The following is a 13,551-nucleotide window of genomic DNA, read 5'->3' as shown; positions in this document are numbered from 1 at the left end:
AAACAATCAAACAAACGAACAAAAACCCACCAAAACAAAAACACCACCAAAAAAACCCCAAAAACCAAACTCTAAGAATTTTTAAAAATCCCAACAAACAGAAATGTCATTTGGTCACAGGGAAGAGAGCATTAGAACAAGAAGGCTCAAGGAGAACAAAATATTTACAGCGCAGATTCCCACCATCATACTTCCCAGCACCCTCAGTGCTGCAATGCCACTCTTCCAAGCACAACTTGCTTCACCCCTAGACCTCATTTGCTCAAGGGATTCTTTAAGGAAAAATAATGGGAAACTTCTCTGGAGTTCCCTGGTTCTCTGAAACTCATTTTTATGTTCTATCTCAGTACTAAGCAATGAAGTTGCTTTTGCTGTATGTTCCAACAGTATTTCAGGTAGAGAGTGAATATTCTTTGAGGTACAGAAATGTACCTTTGAAGTAGCTAACATGACACTCTATTTTCTAATCTAGTAGTACTTTGAGAAAATTTCCTGCAGCAAGCATCATCAAATGAATGCACTGAGCAGCTGTGGTTCCTTCACCTCAATCCCAACAGTCCAAGACCTGAATGCACACTTGTAAATTACTATTCATTCTGAATCATTAGAATGTGTTGTTCTTTCCCCAGACCTATATCATGCATAATTTACTGATTTCCCACTGCTTACTCCATAAGATGTTGAAAATTCATGCACATACTTGGACCATTTTAGCAGGTTTTACAGACTGACAGTCCTTTTATTTGTATGGGTTCAGCATACAGCCATGTGATACACTGAAGCTAAGAAAAACTGGGGAGGATGATTCACAGGAAAATTTTTGACAAGTCCATTTCTTCTAATTCAGTGCAAAAACAATTCACATACAATCAATAATCAGAGACTAAATTCTACATTATTTTAAATTTACTTAGCGCTGTAAGTAACCATTAGTGACAATACTACTATCACCTGGAAATAAGGCAGGGGCAAGATCTGACCTACACCTGTTTTATAATTAGAGTGTTCCTAGTTGTATATTACTTTATATGCATACACTTATATGAAACAACAGCAAAATAAAACTGTTCCCACAACAATGAACAGAGTATATTGTACAGCTTATAAGTTATGGTATACAGTAAAACTGATGTCTCATACTATAGGTTATGGAATACATTCATAGACAATGATATATATTAATTTGCAAATTTAACAAAGAATTTTTTAAAGCAAGTAAGATATTACATACAATGGTGCTGATTCATCATTACTGCAGTTTAAAATATTGGCCCATTCATGCCACAGGAAACTTGGAATCAAGGTAATGAATCACAGTCAGTACATACATTTGACAGAGCTGCAATGATTGAAGAACAACCTGAATTTCTTGGAGTTTGAGTACTTGATTTTGCAATCCTGAAGTTGAATGATCTAGGTTTAGTTTCTCTGTCTAGCTCTATTATATACATATAAATACTTGTCTTACGGTATTTATCAGCTCTGCTTTTTGATTTGGAAATAAATACTCAGTTTATCACTTTGTTTCACACCAAAGAGGAACCAAGACATGGAAGCCCAAGGGCACATGCCACTAACATAGTGGCTGATGTGTTGGCTTTTAATGGGAAGTGGCACTCTAAGTATCCAATCACTCTATTTATAGAATTTAAACCCCTAAACTACTTTGGAACATTCATATATTTTACCTACTGCTAAGTTGGCAAATATTATTTAACTACAAGTCTAATCTAGATAATAGCTTTTAAATCCATTGAAGCCAAGATGCATCAGAATAATAATCATACAACTATACAAATAGTTGTACCTAATTCCTAATTTTACAGTGCTGCAACTCTCCAGCAGTAAGTAACAGAAATGTACAAATGTACACCTGTAACAGAGAAAGAGCAAACCTGTTGTGGATGGACTTATGTCTGCTGTTCTCATGCTCAATGTTTAGGTTTATATTAAAAATAGTATCAGCAGAGAATTGCTGTGGGAAGAGAAGCACAAAATGCTGCTCAAGAATATCTGAAGCCAGATGTCACAAAGTGACACTTTTGATTGCCAGGGCTGCTTGTGCTTCTGTTTGTCGTGGCTTCTCCAGCTACTCCCAGAGTATGATGATGAGGTCGGATGGGGAAGCTGCTTAACAGTGACAAAAACTGTTACACCTGTCTGCTGCACTGGACAATTGGTCCTTTGAGCTCAGCTAGACAGGAGGCAGCCATGGGGGGCTGAGGGGTTAAAGGCAGCTGGTGATTTAATGTCTGAGTTAGACTTTAGGAAACAGTATGCTTCACACTGCAAATAATGTTTATTTTACACAGGACCATCAGAATTAACAAGAGGGTGCCAGAGTGCATCTTCACTAATCTATCCCATAACAACATGGAAGTACAATTTTCAAAGACACATATTTATATATCTGGTAACCACTTTTGTCCCTGTTACTTAACTAGCAATTAGAAACACTTTGGGACGCACATACACATGCACACATTTAAAAAAAGGCAATACAAATTCTTTTGTTGCTGTTAGAAATAATAAGTACCAGCACATCATCGTTTCCTTGTTCCACTGCTGCCACTGGCAGATTTATTGAAACTTCTGCTCATTTGTGGGAAGTGTACTGTTGGTGTTCTTTCAGTGGGGCCATACAGCCCTAAATTCCTGGCTGTAGCTGACTTTCGAAGAGGCTTGACACTGGGAAAAGGATTGAAGACTTGTGGCTTTGGGTTCCCAGGCTGGGGAGATTTAGCCAGGTTTCCACTGTCTCTGGATGAAGTGGAAGACTCTGATAAACATGGCTGGCTGGACTGATGGGATGTTGGCTCCACATCAGTTTGGGCATCTGAGGTGAGTTCCAGTGCTTCCAGTTTTAGCTGAACCATGGACATGTTTGAACCGCTGTCCGTAGAGTCTGCCTCAGATGAATGCTGCTCAGCTTTCCGAGTAGTCCTGTCATCCAAACCACCTTCTTCTCTTTCTCCAAAGTCAGAATGTTTGGAAGCCTCCTCCTTTGCACCAGGACTATTTGTTTTACAGCTCTCACTCTGCTCATCTATCAGTCCTACGGTGTCCCCATAGCCCAGCTGGCCTTTGGCCCTAGCAATGTTCTTCCGATGAACTCGTATGTGAGTGCGCCACGGAGAGTTCAGTTTTGTTTTAAGATCTTCTTGGGGAATGGGAGACATCTTCCCCGTAGCATGGCTTGGGATGTGAATAACAGCATTTTTGAGAGACTTGTTATTCAATTTCATCTTCTTTCCTAAAAGGAGGTGGTTTATCACTGGGGAATGGTTTACCTGAGAAGGGAGGATGCTGGTAACTGGCCCCTTGTCTGAAAGAAAGCATTCAAAAGAAACACAGTCTTGTTAAAGAACAAAACAAATTAAAGTTTTAAGGATCTACCACCAAATTTGATACCTTTCTTGAGATACGGCAAAGGTTTGTAGGACAGAATGTATTTAAAAAAAAACAATCCAAACTTAAAAATCATCACTGAATTTCACTTATGTCTTAGAGTTGAACACAAAGCAGCACCTTCTATATAAGGATTTTCTGCCCTCCCTCACTGCTTTGCACCCATGGGGAAACCCCAAGCCAGGAATACCATGGAAATATATAATTTAAAAAATAGCTTCTTGATTTTTGGAATTGAGCTATAACTGATAGTTTAACATAAATATTGGCTTCTCGTATTTCCCCTCTCCTTCATTTCTCTACCAACAGCAAGAGGCAATTCAGTCTCCATATGAGGTCAGTCACACAAGCCTCTCTATGAGGCTTGTGTGACTGGAAAATGGAAAATGAAGTACTTTCAATGCATAAAACCACATCTTATTAAGCCAGAGGAGTAGCATTAGTGATTAGATGACAGTTTGATTAAATGACAACCCCAGCCCTGTACCATGATTAGTAAGATTAGAAAGATTTGTGTTTGGAAGGTAGAGGTTGGCATCCTTGGGAATCAACATTTTACTGTCTGCACTGTTTCTGCTGGCTACAGCCTCTGTTCAAAGCAAACACTTCACTAATATTAAAAAAAAAAAATCCTTCTAAACCATGTAAATAAAAAATTGCAGTCACATGTATTCCAAAGCTCCTGCTTGCACAGGTTTACACAATCTAGAAGAGAAACAAAAATTCTCCTCAATGACCCATTTGCACAGTGAATTTCAATAGTGAACTTAGAAGGATGACACCTAAGCAGGGAGGAATGAGTGAGGGGGGCTGTGTTCAGCTTGTACACCCAGTAAAACCTTCAGCTACACATTTCATGCCAACCCTGGCACTGCTGAGTCTGACAGTCAAGGAGACAGACTCCATAACATGGGTTGTTAAATAAGGGACTGATGTCCAGCTCAGTCCTCACAAGAGTATCACTATGGCTAAGGTAACTCCCAGCCACAATGGAACATCTAAGCCAGTTCCTTCAGTTGCATAATTTGCCACGCCCAGATGAATTTAGAGGCGTTTGGATAATACAGATCAGCTCAGAATCTACCTGCCACATGACCTGAAGCATCCTCATCTCTACATTCAATTTTTTCAGTGCATCAGTATGTCAATTCCAAGAATGCCAAGACTTTAAGTTTTTTAAATCAGAGAGATCAACACAATGCACCCACATAGCAAAGCCACTTTTAAATACCATTATTTAGTTGGTCCCTGGGACCTAAGAAAACCCCAGGGTCATCATCTTCAGATCCTGACAAAAGAAGAAAAAATATCACCTTCTTGTTTTCTGTCTGCATGAAGCAGTACCTACTTTACTACCAAAGTTGTATCAATAATGTCATCATTTGTTATAATGTTATATCATCAGTCTTTCTTACTTTGTCTATTTGGTTAAATGTAAAATAATGTCATTTGCCTGATGAAGGTAGTTTGCAATAAATCAGGAAATGAAGCACGTTTTGGATGTGTTACCTGCTCTGATATACACATGGTGAACCTGCTGCTGCTGCTTCTTCTTTATCCTGGAATATTGCTTTTTCAGTGCATTAATATCGGTGGTCATACGCTCCATCATCATGCTGTTAAAAGCAGTCTGATAGTCACTTCTGCAAGAATCTATTGCTCCTGGACTTAATTCTGCAATGTTACTGGAACCAAGACTTTGTTCTTCATTCTGATCTGTAGAAGGAGGGAATAAAGTGGAGGTGAGGAATAAATTGGCATACTCAAGAGATGTATCTGTACTTCTGTAGATTATTTCCAAGGGAAGTCTGTGTCTGATTCCTACCATCTTATTTAACTGTAACCTTCAATTAAAAATTTATTATAATATGTATATTTAACTAAGCTGTGCTATTTACAATAAGAAGTATTATAAATACCACTACTGCTTAAGAATCGCAGGGGTTTGAGGGTAGGTTAAAGAGTACAAAAGTCAATTAACATGGCAGTGCAAAGTTGTAAGCATAGCTCTTCAAATATCCAAAAGTACATCAAGCCACCACTGAAGTAATTCAATAACAGATTATTAAAGATACTCAGTTGTCGTAGAGGCCAAAAATGCAAGTTATAAAATATGTTACAGTCAAGCAGGCATGAGATTAAACAAGCAACCTAGTGCTACCAGCAAGAAGCCTCAAGAAACAGAATACCACAGGGAGAAAGCTGCTAGCAGCAACAAAAAGGATAGGCACAGAGCAGCTGAGGATCAGACAACTTGAGTGTCTCTGACCAACAGCTGCAGAGCATTAGCAGCAGAGCAGTTTATTTTCACAGCTGTTTCTGATGCACCAACCTGGCACTACAGGGTCAGGAAGATAATTCTTTTTCAAGGAACGTTTATTTGTCTTTGGCTTAGTTTGCAACAGCAGTCTGATGTTCTGACTAAGTGCTAGTTTGAAGCAGCAGGTAGAGAGTCCCCCAGGAAGGGAAAAACAAAACACCACAGCAATCAACAGGAAAATTGCAGCATGTTGGTCTCAGCAAAACCAAGACACAAGAATGATGAAGTGTGAACAGCAACTTGTTACATCAATCTGGAGTTTTTTGAGGGTAAGGTGGTGCTGAATTGGGGCTAAATAAAAATGGCCTCTCCCAAGATACTGTGAAATCACTGTTGATCCAGTACCATTTCATAAAGGCTACTACTTTTCTTGTATGGATCAGCATTTTGTACTGCTTGTAGAGAATTTGCACTGGTGTTCATACAATTCTGTCAAGAAATTTCTGTGCAAAAGGATTTGAAAAATGGTGACATTTTGAATATATCCAAAACATACAACAATCTGAAGGTTTGGCCAAAAGGGCAATGAAATCACCTGCAGAATTCACTCACTGCTGATAGGTTCTAGTGTTAGCCATGCATATGTTAATAAAGACCAAGATCATTTATTAAATAAACACTCTTCAGAAAATGCTGACTACTTAAGAGCTGTCTCAGAAATATGCACGGATTTAAGGTGGAATTTTTTTCACATATGCTTCTTTTTTTGTGTGTGGGCAACACTATGGGGTTGTTTTGTTATTGTTGCTGTAGCCAAATTCTTAACTCACACCATCATTTACTGTACACCTACAGCCTTCCCATCTGGCTTTGACAACATCTTCAGGGAGCACAGAGCAAGTCATTTGGTACCTGCTGTAACCTCTGTGTGCATAGAAAACACATTTTCCATGGCAGCTTTCACAGACAGAACTGCAGATAATTTCTGCCAGGTCATATAGATTTAACTGTTTTCCAAAATTAAAGAAGTCACTTTTACCTTTCATCTGTTTTTGGTATTTTTGGAGCTCTGGTGCCAAAAACCCACTTAATGGTCCAAGACAGCCAATTGCATTAGCAATTGAGTCTTCATCATCTAAGTCATTCTCTTCATCACTGTCTCTGGTTCTTCCTAACCTGCTGTCAAAAGAGAACATAAAGAGAAGTAAGGAAGATACATTTTTAAATGTGAACATTACCAAGCATTTTTATCTTTTTTAGAAGCATACAAGGGAGGATCCTGCCTTTCCATCTGTAAAGGGTAAACAATAACTCTATACACCATAAGCAGTGCATTTCAAACTTACCCTGAAAATGAAGTTGATTTTACTGCAGCAGGGAAAGGAGTAATATTGTATGTGTATTTCTCCCTCAATTCTGCCAGTTGTGGGAAAGGAAACTGAGCCATGGTGTAAACAGTCTGGGGATGAAAAAAAAGGCAGCTTAAAATCCTTTTGCTTTCATTAACAGTCTCACAAAAGATTTTTCCATGAACAGACTTCCACAGTCTTACAGGTTTAAAGGCTGCACATTCTTGCACATTCACATGCTGTAAGAAAATGGTCTAGTTTAATGATGCAGTCAGTATTTCATGTAAGAGAAATAGAGACTGACTCATTAGAAACACACAGTTCTGTTAAAAAAAAAAAAAAAGGAACTGATAACATGAAGACCCTTTACAACACCTGTACTCCTTTAATAATTATTGTCAACCCCTTCTTGCCAGCACACCAGAAATCCTCCTCCGATTATGATTTCACTTACAGGAATGCATGATTTAGGATTTGGGGATCTTTCTAGGAGACCTAAGTTTTTGTTTAAGTATTCAACTAAGTATTAGCACTAGCACAGACAGGAAGGGGCCGTTGCTCATTGATGTGGACTGTTAGCTGGTTCATTATTTTACATGGGAAGCTCAAGAGCTTGTGAAGGAAATAATGCCAGCACCAAAATCATCACTAAAGAGGACGGATCCAACATATCCAAGTTTTCTTCCCTCATTTCTAGTTTTGATTGCTGGTTGGTTTTGAGGCTAGAGGTGAGATTTGGTGGGGTAAAGGCAGTAGCTTTTCTAAAACAAGGTCATCAAAATGCTAATACATTTTCTTTACATCAATACTCAGAATTTAAAAAGATACATAGCTGCAAATGCATTTCCTTTCAGCATTATTTTTCCTGTAAGTTACCAGCCAACCTGGCATAAAGATACATGACATTCATTGCAATATCACTGCTGATTTGTTCCGACATATGTTAGTTGCCTTTTATCCCCTGCTTTTATTCACTATTCAGAGCTTTCAAATAACTGCCAAATAATTCTGAGTCTCAATGTCAGAAGAACAAAACTTATATATATATAATTTCCCATAGTTTCTCTGAAATATCAAAGCTTTTCCACATCCTGAAAATTAAATATCTTTTGAAAGACAGCAACATAAAATTTTCTCATTAGCTATGACAGTAAATCTTCACTTATATATTTTTTTCCTGTGCTTCTAAGTCAGTGACTTTTTCATCTGAAGGCAAATGACCTCAATTAAGATGAAAGGAAATTCTGAACAGTTTCCACATAATCCATTCTTGAACCATGCCTTGTCTATGCTAAGTACACTAAGGAAAATTGCAAACATGAATTCAGTACTAGACATTTCCTGACATAAGGAGGGGAAAAAAGTTTCGTTAATGGCAATGATATAAGCACTGAGGAGCAGGAAAGACACTCCTCTCTGAATCAGAGACAGGGCAATAGTGCCCCTCAACAGGCTTCTGTGTGAGAATGCTTGTACAGCTCAAGCCCTGCACAGCCTCTAAGGAAAGGAAGATGCCTTCAAAAATCCATAGCATGAACTGAAGTTTTGCCACTCCATTAAACTACAATGCTACTGTGAAAGATAAATATCCCCTAGGGCCTGAACAGTGATTTCCCATTGGTCTACCAGACAAAGGGATTTTAAGATCTGGAGAAAGACCTACCTCCAGCCCAACATGTCTGCCTGCTTGTTTGATTTCCACCATACTTTCCTGTTAGGTTTTATTTTTTTCCATATGTTTCAGCTCTCTCCAGAGGTTTGTCTGGAATTTATTTCTACTCCTTATGCCAATGTCCTTCTCCGGTAACTTGTTCCTTATGCTAATTACCCTTTAAGTGAAACAGTCTACTCCAATTCCTCCATTTGCTCCTTTCACCTACTGTTTCAGATTATGCTTTTAGTTTTTGCCTGTCTCCAATCTTGTCTCTTCCACAAGAGACACAGACTGGAGACTTCTACAAGTTCTTTCATTTAGCATACATATTTTTAGCTAAACTATTGTTATTAGGTTATAACTGCAGGCCTTGCTTACCACCTGGCTAAGAGATCCACAAAACAAATTTTATGCCAGCACCATAAAGTTCCACTGGAAATTTAAAAAAAATATTGCCAGCCAACACCTCCGATATCCTCCCAGCAACAATTCAGAGTCAAAGCATTCTTTTCCTAGTCATTACACAGCCTCGGATGCCATTTGTTTATTCTGGGAAACTGTCCCAGAGAGAAATAGCCTACACACAAAAGCATGATGCAGCCAAACTTAGCATCCTATTTACATAAGGGACAGATCCTGGGAACAAGAAAAGAGACAAGGACAAAACCCCTCTATTCTCACCTCAAATCATTTGACAATCCTTTGCCTTACTCTAAAGATGCAAAGCTGTCTACACCCTCAGCAGAACACCATATGGGAGGTGATGAGCTGTGGCTTCCAAACAGGGTAAGCCATTTTGCAGACAACTCATCAAACATACTTATCTCCATAGCTGCCCCTCACTGGTTTAAGGATCTTCTTTCTTTTCAGTTTGACTAAGAAAACAAAACAAAAAGCAAAAGCAAAAACAAACCCAAAAGAAAAAGTGCTACTCAAGTCGCAGGTTGACAGTGAACACCATCAAATCAGGGCAACTGCCTAGGCAGATAGTCCAAAATGCTAGAGTACCACAGAAGGATTGATGCCTGTTCCCCTCTGTTCTAGTAAATACAAAGGGATGCCGCTCCTCCAGCTGGCTTCTCATCTCCTCTGTGCTGCAATGTTCCTGGGTGTACAAACTGAACCAGCTGAGCTGGTTATAAAAATGCTCATTTTCTGACAAGGCATGGAAACACAAACTCAGTCTAGCACACTCTGTTTAGAATATCTGCAGACACCTGATGGACAGCCTTCTGTGCCCATACTGGAACCAATACATACCCAGCCTAAAGTCTGATGTGTACAGCACTTACCCTTTATTCACCCAAACTGTTCAATCTGAAAGAGAAGGAAACTGTAGGCTGGCTTGCTCCTCCAATGCCTTCAAGCTCTCTTCAGTAAAACGTTAAGTAAGAGCTTTTGTCAGACAAGGGCCAAATCTGCAAAAGCTTTAAGGCTCCCATCCTAACTGTAGGTACTGTCTGCATGGGAGCAATAAAACTGCAGCAACTGTACATGCTGGTGGAAAGAATGAGGACATGAGTCCCCTGTTCTACTTTAGACATCTGCTCTGTCAACACTTCCCTTGAAGGACCAGTTGTACCTCCCTCCTCTAACTCCTAAAAGAAACAAGGTTCCTAGAGCACAGTTTGTTTTCCAGTGGTTGAGAAGTGCTTGTTATGCTGGCTTAAATGAGCCTGGACAAGTAGTTTAGATGCAAATGTAAGTGTTATGTAAGTCTAAAGAGAAGTGAGATGATTGCCACCAGCAAGCTCTTCTGAAATGTGATGGGAAGGCAGAGTGCTGTATTATAATCCTTTCCCCACAGAAGGATACTAGTCCTTGAGCCATCTTGTAAAAAAATACTAGATGTAAATTAATAACTCTGATTTTTATTAGGGGAACAGCAAAAAAAAAAAAAAAAAAAAACCAGAAAACAAAGCATCTCTGGATGACTTCTCTGAAAAAGCTTAAAGCAATTTAAAAACCAGCATGTTCAAGCAGCCTGGATCTTTTCATTAATGCAATGGTTCATATTTCTTAATTTTTTTCTTCAACCAGATACACGGTAGCACTTATATGCCCTGATGGTAAACTCTTGCAGTTCCTTATTCTTTCCATTTAAGGTAAAGAGTGGAGACCTCAGAGATGGCCACACTGCCAGTGCCTGCCTTTGACTTGAAGAAAGCTATGCAAGCTATATTGTGGTTTCTTTGACTGAGAGGACACACATAAACCACATACACTGCTCCTCCATACACAGAACTTGAACCTGCCACATCCTCCATATCAATGGCAATGATATGGAGAATGTGGCAGGTTTAAGTTCCTATCTTAGCACTCCTGTCAGTGCCATAAAATACACACAGACACTATGAACACACATATGTATTGCGCCAAATACTCGTTTTTTGCTGAAGCATAAAAATATTGCTAATTTGCTAGTATTTGTAACTGCAAGAGTTAAAAAAAAATAAAATAATCCCTCCAACCAGTAAATTACCCATGCCTTATCTTCTATTACACACATCAGCAAAGAAAGAAAGAAATCCAGAGGGTCACAAAAGCTTCCCCAAATTGATTCTTATTCACAAATGCCACATCTTAATTTTGTACCACACTGGAGACAAGGAACTGAAACACAATGAGAAGATGTCGGTTTGTGCTGCCCTCCTTACACATCCTCACTCTCTGAACTGACTTGTGAAGAACTTTAACACTTTTTTTAGAAGCTTGTGCGTACCTCTGACCAGCTGCATTTCCACTTTTGAAGCAAAAAGCCACAACACTCACTCCTCCCTTTCCTAGAGCTTCCTCACTGGACAAAAAAACAACGACCAAAATAATAGAAATGAAAATAGTGTATTTTAACAGTCTTCCAACAATAGGTAATAGGAGTCACTTGCTAACAACTGTTATTAAACTTCTGTAGCTTCACAGACTGACTTTTTTCCTGCCCTTAAGTCAGGTACAAAGTTTCAGGTGAATTATGTTCTCTGTACTGCTCCCATTTGATCAGAATGCTCTAACTCATCAAAAGAAAAGTTCCAGAACTGTAGCACAAACTCCTTATAAAGCATGTAAGTAGATAACACCTTAAAAATATCACAAGAATAAGTGTAAATATCAAGATATTAATAAGCGTAAATATCAAGATAAATATCAAAAATATCAAGAATAAGTGTAGCTGTAAATAAATGAATTAATTTATCTGCTATACTAAAGGTCCTTTCCTTTCCCAGAACAATGGGGGTCTTTGTTCCCATACAATGGCATATGCTTTAATAATTCAGGCACTGCAATTATGTACAAATGCTTTTGTTTACAGTACACTACTGACTGTTCATGGTGTTTTGGTTTTTTTTTAAATCATGAAGGACTTTTTCTACACTTCTTACTTCATAAACCCTTATTTCTTATAGAGTCCACAGAAAGGAAAGACACAGTGTAATAAAAGTGACCAAAACATAAAAATAAGGCAAAAGAATACCCTAAAAATGGTGACTACTAAAGATTCTACATCTTGTGAAAATGCAATGGAGCATTATATCCCAAAAGACTCAGCTGTCAACATAGAATCAATTTTTATTAAATGACACCTAGTATTTCTCTACATTTCATATAAAAGTATTAATATAAAAAGATAAGATTCTAGCCCTAACTTCAGGTCATCTACTTGTTTCATTGACATGCTAGCTCAACCCTGTTATCTGAAACTTTTACTCTTGGGAGAATTTAGGTTTCTGCAGTATCTGAAGAAAAATATAATTTGTTAGAAATCAAGACCCAAAGAAATCAATAGAGAAAACACAAAAATTAATTATGTTACAATTACTCACCTGCATAAGTTCATTGCTGTCAATCAGACTGTCTTCAAGCATCTCCTGGGTCAGCTTGCCCATAGTACTGTAAAACTCATCTGCAGTTTCACAACACTCAATTTGCCTACATCAAAACACGTTGGTTTTTATTTGATTCTTACATATGATTTTACATGCTCAAAACAAAACTGATTTTCTTGTCATCATAAAACATGCACTTCTGTTAGATGGTTTAACTTTTAAGTTTATTTGTAGTTCTGCCTAGACTTCCAAATAATAAAGCTATGCACACAACATTGGAAAAGCTGCAGCAGTAAAAAGATGCACTGACTACAGCTTACTGTCCTGACTCCTCATGATAACAGATTAATGTACCTCCAGACAGGCTATTCCCTCTGTCCTTTCACTTCTGCAGCACAATAATCAATACATTTTGCCTCCCTCTAGCACAAGGGGGTTCTCTTCTCAGCTCAAAAAGGGAGCACAGAGATTTATTGACTACCTCATCACCTGTTCTTCACCATGCACCAAATGGTCAAATTCACTGTCTGAACTTGGTCAGACAGGAAGATATTCACTGGCCAGAAACCATTCCTGTGGAACAAATTAAGTATAGGTGCATTCACACACGTCATTGTGTTAAAAAATAATTAGGCTAACATAAAGCACAATGAAGGAAAATTCACTCATCATATTTGTGAATGCTATTCTAAATTCTGGGTGGGAACAGTGTTGGTTTTGGTTGTTTGTTTGCTTTGGTAGGATGCTTTTGTTTGCCTTGTTTGGGAAGGGGGGTTCAATTGGATACTTTTTCTGCACTTTTCTTTACATTTCTAAAAGCACAGAATCATTCTAAACACACAGAGTGTCATCTAGAGGAAAAGAAATATGAGTAATATGCTTTTGTGAGGTGGTGTGCTACACACATTAGGGTCAGCTGCTAAACATCTCTCCTGCCAAGTGAAAAATTTGCTTTTCTTATATCCCAAGGAAGTGCTTTAATGGCTATATATTGTAGCCTCTCCTCTAAAACCCAGATGCTGGAATGATGAAAAAAAATATGCTGCCTTTTTTTCTTAA

The 13,551-nt window shown here is 38.4% G+C and overlaps 1 protein-coding gene across 5 annotated transcripts in view; it reads right to left on the bottom strand.

Moving 5' to 3' along the window:
- Positions 1 to 708: 708 nt before the first annotated feature.
- TBC1D30 (TBC1 domain family member 30) overlaps positions 709 to 13,551 on the bottom strand; it is a 50,819-nt gene continuing 37,976 nt past the window's right edge. For 2 of the 5 annotated variants that reach the window (XM_018919686.3, XM_030238145.2), the window contains 6 exons: positions 12,490 to 12,595; positions 7,015 to 7,127; positions 6,708 to 6,847; positions 4,918 to 5,124; positions 4,640 to 4,696; positions 709 to 3,325 (listed from right to left, as the gene is read on the bottom strand). In XM_018919686.3, the coding sequence (XP_018775231.3) occupies positions 2,544 to 3,325; positions 4,640 to 4,696; positions 4,918 to 5,124; positions 6,708 to 6,847; positions 7,015 to 7,127; positions 12,490 to 12,595 (1,405 nt within the window). In that variant the 3' untranslated portion in view covers positions 709 to 2,543. The remainder of the gene's footprint in view (positions 3,326 to 4,639; positions 4,697 to 4,917; positions 5,125 to 6,707; positions 6,848 to 7,014; positions 7,128 to 12,489; positions 12,596 to 13,551) is intronic. The other 3 variants (XM_009095059.4, XM_030238147.2, XM_050969941.1) reach the window with 2 other exon arrangements.

The sequence above is a fragment of the Serinus canaria genome, chromosome 1A (genome assembly GCF_022539315.1).
Source record: "Serinus canaria isolate serCan28SL12 chromosome 1A, serCan2020, whole genome shotgun sequence".
Lineage (NCBI taxonomy): Eukaryota > Metazoa > Chordata > Aves > Passeriformes > Fringillidae > Serinus > Serinus canaria.
The sequence above is the reverse complement of the archived record's forward strand: the minus strand, read 5'-3'. Positions and strand labels throughout refer to the sequence as shown.